The sequence below is a fragment of the Melospiza melodia genome, chromosome 6 (assembly GCF_035770615.1).
Source record: "Melospiza melodia melodia isolate bMelMel2 chromosome 6, bMelMel2.pri, whole genome shotgun sequence".
NCBI lineage: Eukaryota > Metazoa > Chordata > Aves > Passeriformes > Passerellidae > Melospiza > Melospiza melodia.
Window position 1 is genome coordinate 65,780,595 of NC_086199.1, and position 6,552 is coordinate 65,787,146.

The 6,552-nt window shown below is 39.1% G+C and overlaps 1 protein-coding gene across 3 annotated transcripts in view; it reads left to right on the top strand.

Annotated features, from left to right (window-relative positions):
• LDLRAD3 (low density lipoprotein receptor class A domain containing 3) overlaps nt 1-6,258 on the top strand; it is a 107,493-nt gene extending 101,235 nt beyond the window's left edge. For 2 of the 3 annotated variants that reach the window (XM_063158795.1, XM_063158797.1), the window contains exon 6: nt 1,453-6,258. In XM_063158795.1, the coding sequence (XP_063014865.1) occupies nt 1,453-1,714 (262 nt within the window). In that variant the 3' untranslated portion in view covers nt 1,715-6,258. The remainder of the gene's footprint in view (nt 1-1,452) is intronic. The other variant, XM_063158796.1, reaches the window with a different exon arrangement.
• Nucleotides 6,259-6,552: the final 294 nt, after the last annotated feature.

A 6,552-nucleotide genomic window follows, 5' to 3' on the forward strand; every position in this document is an offset into this window, starting at 1 on the left:
GTGTGTGAAAAATTCTTGGTCCTCAGGTTGGTTTACTGTTACTGATATTAAAAGGGATTTGAGGTCAAGTCTCTTAGCACATATTGGTAGTAAGATTTTAAGAATGGCAGGAGAATGTATCATTTGTCTAGTAGTGATAACCTGTGCCAGTCTGAAATCAAAATGTGAAAGCTGAATTTGGAGTTTCACCAAAAAAACACCAGATAAGTTGTAGGTCATAGCACTGAAAAAAATACAGCCTTGTTCATTTATGATAAGTATATAAAGGTATAAAGGTGACAGCATTCGTCAGTTCTTTTATAAAGAGCTGTATCATTCTTCTGCTTTGCACTGTTTTACCTTTTACCAAGAGAAGAAAAGAACAGAACTCTGAAAAGGACTCTTCCTAATTTAAATAGCTGAAAGTGCTTTGAAGTTTGGTGTGGGTGTGGCTTGTATGTGATGCTTTTGGAGTTATGTAGTTATGACACTGGTTTAATTTGTAGATAATTAACCTTCATTTTAACCTCTGTCTGTAAAGTCTTTCCAAACAAAACTTGTAAGCAGACATCCCCTGTACCTAAAAAGGATATGGTACAAACTTTAACAATTCAGATTGTTCACTATCACCCTGTTGGTATTTACATGCAAACTATGGGATTTAAGAATAATTGTAAATTCCTATTCTCTGCTGCTTTTGGCTGCAGGTCCCTTGTCTTAATGTTGACTTTCATAATTATGATATATTTTCATTATTAAGGACAACTAAATGAGCAGGTGTCCAGATTGTAATCACTTTTCACCTGAGCTGATAAAACCATCAGCAGTTTTGGAGCTAATTGCTCCCAGTGCCTGTTACCAATCTGCTCAACCCTTACTTGCTTGCTATCAGAACAATGCAGTGCTGAATGCAGTGCTCATCTTGCCTGTGCCTGCTTAACAGTTGTTCTGCGTGTGATCTCATGACAGCCAAAGTGATTTGTCAGTGTGGAGAATTCAGTTTGTTATTTATTTGTAGACTGTAAGCCATTAATCTCTGTCACTTAGTGAAAGTTTCCTTGGAGCTTTCTTCTGCTGGCATCATCATCTGTAGGTGTAAATTCACCACTTAATGTGACTTCTTTTAGTGTTTTCTCTGGAGTAAATGTTAAACAGAAAAGTTTTTTGCCTCTTGCACAGCTGTCTTTGAGCCAGCTTTGTTGGCAGTTCACAGCCATCTAACTCAGCGTGTGGATTGTTAAATTGGTTGGCTGTAATTACTATATTGCACCTTGGCCAGAAACCTTGCTTCCTAGTGGTGGTGTGGATATTTTGAAATTACCTGAATAATGTGAGCAGGTCTGAGATCTCTTGATCTATGTCATAACTGAAAAGCTGAGAAATACTGTTTGTCTTTTTCATCATTGGAGTACTGTGTACAATCTCCTGTCCCACTGTTTTCAGTAACTTCTTACTCTGTTGTGTGTCTTACAGCAGACCACCTTGGTTTGACCTTCCTCCACCACCTTACTGTTCTGAATCTGAACCCCCTAATCAGGCAGACCTTCCTCCTTACCGCTCTCGGTCGGGGAGCTTGGCCAGCACTGACAGCCCCGTGGCAGAAAGCCCTGTGGGCACATCTGACAGCTGGACAAGAGACGTCCATGGCAGCGTGGATGGGCACAGAACTCTGCTGGAGAGGACAGTAGATCAGAGTGATCCTCTGATCAGCCACACTGCTGAAAGAGAAGTGTAACTGCTCCAGTAGTTGAGGTGGCCAGAAGGCATTTACTGTCTGGGTATATCTGCTGTGGCTAATGGGTTTCAGGGGGACGTGTGCCTGCCTGAATGATGGCTTGTTTTGAGTTCACACTGAGTTAATATTTGAATTCAGCATTTTGGGCTCATCAAAGGCAGAGCAAGGAGACCTAAATGTAGAGTCGCATCATCTCTCCAGAGTATTTCTGTGAGCAAGTTCTGGTTCAGAAGAGAAACATCAGTGCTTTGTCAAAAGAACTGATGTGGTGTATTTATTGGACTGCTTACTGTATATGAATGTATATATGTGTTTGTATAATATTTACTGAAGTTGCACAGGAGAACTGTGCCAGAAGGACTCATTTTCAGACTGCCTTCCATCCTCTCAATGTGGGAGCTGTTTCTTGTTACTGTCTGGTGCCAACTGGTGGTGACTGAAGCGCATGAGAGGCACTCATGCTGCTTGGAGATCTGGAGCCCAATGCCAGTCTCCTGGCAGTGCCCAAACTGCAGAAAATCTCCTATTGACCCATCTCTGCGTGGCCTGGAATGTTCTCACTGTGAAGGAGGTTTAAGCTTGTGAGGATGCAGCAACTCTAAGTCAGGTTTTTTTCCCTCAGATGCCAGTATCTAGGCCAAATTTGCATGGATTGTCTCAGCAACACCACAAAGGTTGGCTTGTCTGTCAAATGTCAAGGCTGAGTACAGAGGCACTGAAGCTTCTCAAAACAACAGGGCAGGGCTTCTTTTCCTGTGTGGCATAACATTACTCCATGTATTCCCTTTTAAAAAACCCACAACTGAACAACAAAACAAGCCCCCAAATTGTTCCAGCAAAAGCTTCAACACCGAAACTGCTTTGAGGCAAACACCCAGCACAGAAAGCTTTAATGTAGCTTGCTACATTAGTAGTTTGCTATATTTGTAAAATACCTGAAAGCAGGTCATGCAGTGAAAGGTGTGGGCTTGGCATCCCATCTACAGCATGTGTGTGAACAGACATGGATACCTGCCTGTGTGTAGGTATGTACAGAGTGTATCACTTGGGTTTAGTTCTGCTACACCACAAGAACTCTGATGTCAAAGTTGGTTTTGATAAGCTAATTGCTTTTCACAGGGTTTGCGTTATTCACGTTCATTTGGTTGAAATTGTAGCTTCTGCAGCAGAACTGTTTATGTCTGTTCTGTCATAAGTCTTGTAATGGTCTCCTGTCAAAAGTGTTTCAGTGCACCTTGGTGAATCACCATGTGAAAGCACCTCTGAGGTTAAAGGTAATTAGAGAGGCAAGAGGGAAGAAGCTGTGAAATTAAATGTCGCTGCAGTGCTGTACTTATGCTCAGTATACAGAACACAGTGCAGTGTCTTCCTCTTGTCTGGAGGGAAATTTGCCTTGAAAAATTATTTGTGTTTGTTTATCCCACGTTTCCCGCTCTTTCTATGTAAAAAAGAATAGTGTCATTAAACAGACTCTGCTTTTTAAAGTGAAGTGAAGGAAGCTGACTGCCCACACCTTCTGCTTTCTTCCTCCCCATCTTTGCAAGGTAGATTCTTTTGCCCAAAGGTTACATGCTCAGAACCCAAGAATTTGGAGTGTAGGTGAGGCAACAGCTCAAGTTCAGTCTCAGTTCTTACAAATACACCTGATTTTTCAGGGAGGGAGTTAGGGTGTTGTTTATTGGGTTGGTGTTTTTTGGGTTTTTTTTTTCATTTCCAGCTTTGGAGTCTGTTGCCACAATATGCAAGAGGCAGGGACCAGATAGGTTTACAAGCACAGGTCATTCCAGGACTGAGGACATGGTGGGGAGTCCTGGAGAATTCTAATGCTGATGGGCTAGACTGACTTTGGAAGCAGATTAAGGGCAGCTTTCATTAAAGGCTTAGGCAGCCTGTGGTGAAGTGCATTGGTGGAGATGCTCCTAGGTCCTTGCAAAGTAATGTATAAGAGTGGCTCAGATTTCATCCTTGCTGAGAACTCAAGCAATGTAATTATGCTGTCCTGCACAAAGCAGGATTTAGCTTTATTACTGACTGACCAAGGTCATAGGCAGGCTGTTGTCATTGCACAGAGCAGACAGCTATTCTTTATTTTACAGGTAGATCAGACTCAAGTATGTGAATGAGTTAATGGTACAGATGGGTGCAGGGACATCTCCTGTGATCACTGGACCCTGCCGTCCCTCTTGCCTTTCAATGAGGTTCTGCTTGGCCTCCGTAAGAGAGCTGTGTTATGCTGTGTTAACCTTAATGGTTTTCTGTTACAGTTTTATAAACTTTGTATTTGCCTTGAAAAGACACCATTGAAGAGTTTGCAGTAGTTTCATTGTAATTAGGTATCTTTTTTATTTTAAAGTTGCCTAAAGCTGTACTAGTGAAACGAAAGCTTTGTGTCTACTACCCCTCAAACAAGCCTTCCACAGCGGATTGCATTTCACCATGTGTATTCTAAGACCCCAGAGGGTGTGCAGCCCAAATACTGTGTGCCTATGGCATTTGAAAAGTGTTGCCTCACATTGCTAAGAAGTAGGAAAAGAATGAATATAGCCTGTTTCTTCTGTCTTGTGTCAGTCACTGTCATATATGTACATATATATATTAAAAATTAAAGGATACTCTTTCAGGATGTATATATTCATGTAACTTTTGCATTAAGATAATCCATTTGGACTTTACCAAAAAATAAGAAAAAATGTTCTTAATGGTGTGATGTTTTCCCTTCCAGCTAAGGGTATATTTATCTTTGTATAGGAATTGTCTAGTTTTTGACAACACAACTTAAAAGGAGATTGTGCCTTTCTGTTTGAATGTTGTTTGGAAAAGCTGTTACCTGCATTTCTGGGTGTTACGTGTCATTGTGTAGAGATCCAGAAAGAGCAACAAGTCTTGTCTTCCTCTTCCTTGTTACTTGTGGGGACCGCTGAACTTTAAGGACTACAGCAATTCAGTGTTTGCTCAAAAAAGGTGTGCTAAAAGTTGGGGTGGCTCATCTTGCTCCAGTTTTCTGGTTTGTAGAACAGGTTTGCTAGGCTATTTTCTTTAAAATTGCTGAAATTACACAGAAATTGTTTATGGTGTATCACTTCTAGTATGTTAATACAGCATTACGCTGCATTATTCAGTGGGATCTTTGGGAAAAGTGCTGATGAAATTAAATATTTCATTGAAAATCCCGCAGCTTGTAGGGCTGAAGTTAAATGTTCATCCAATACCATGTGGTAGGGGTTTTTTTCGCTAGCAGATAAAACTGGAATTGATCATCCTGTTTGCAATTGTTCTTAACCTTTTAGTTTGATCTTAGTCATCCAAGAGCTTTCCTTTCTACTTAATATTTAAACAAATGGATGTTATTTCACAGACTTATTCATACAAAAGTAAATTTAATTAAAGTTCTCTTCAAGAGCCAAATTCTGTTTCCACATCTGTACTGAATGGTGACCACTGTATTGAGTAGTTCTCAGTGCAGCTATTAATGTATTTGAACAAAAGAGTTTGAAGAAATGATTACTTGAAGTAAATAAAGGCATTTAAATGAAAGGTCATTTAAATATAAACAAATAAATAAAATTCAGGAGCTTCAACTGTAACCTCTGCTGAAATCAGCGTGCTGTGTATTTAAAATGAAGCCATTAGTGATTCTGCTTGATAGTAATCTGAAGTTCCTTGTAAGGTAAATTGCCATTTACCTCTCTGGTATTGGAAATGGAAAACTGGCACTGATGCTTTTAAAAGAGAGCCTGTGAATAATTTTCTTGGCTCTTGTCTGCAGTGGCATACAAAAACACTGACTGCATTGCAAGTTTTAAATAACTGCATTCCTTCTTCTCTACTTTTAAGCCAAATCAGTTTTATTTACACCACTTCACTTTGATACAGCTAATAGGGCCCTTGTGATAGATTTAGAAACTGAGTGGAAGAAAGAGATGACTCTCACTTTAATTAATGCTGCAGCTTGTTAATCTTGTGCTCTTTCCTTTTAGACATCGTAGCAAAGACAAATGGTTTTAGTAGATAAGGAAAACTATTAACGATGAAAAGGATGGAGGGACACTGATTCTGATTTTTAATGAATCTTTAAAATTGTATAAATGAAGAAAAAATTGAATGCTGTGTTTTTTTCATGTGGTGATCAAATGACAAGTACTGTTTTTAACTGTTGCTTATTGGAAGCTACCTTGCATATAATGCCTGGAAATAAAATTGTAAGACAAGGGCTTTTCTTGCAGTTCTTAGTAGATCTGCAGTATTTTTTTTATTAACACAAGGTTATATTACACCCATGGACTAAAATATGGACTGCAGGAAGAATTTCAATACTGTGCTGGATTTTGTCTGAATGTATCCCAGTACAGGACTGTGGCCTTCATTTGTCTTTTTTTTTCTTTCTTTGAGGGGTTTTGTCAATTTGAAATGGAGATGTTACTTAAATGGTTTAAAAGAGGTTGTATGTCGAAAGCCAGCCTTGTCTTAAACTTTTGTAAACTGGAAATCTTCAAAAATGTATTCTGTATTCCTGAATAAAATTGATGTTTTAGTACTGTTCACAAGTGGGCATGTCCCCTGTCTCATAAAGTCTCAGTTGTTCTGGTTTTATAACATCCTGCATGAGGCTTCTTACAATTTCTTTTACATTCCATGTTAAGTTTTGTTAATTCTTTTGGGTTTTAAATATATTTTTAAAATGAAGTTATATTGGAAATCACATGTACCTGTATGTATAAAAATCTACTGATCCATATTTATACAAATGAAAATTTCTTAATATTATAATTTCTCATTTTGCTGTCAAAGACAAGGTGTCAGAACCAGTTTTGTCTGCTTTGTTGCAAAGCTCTGGAGGC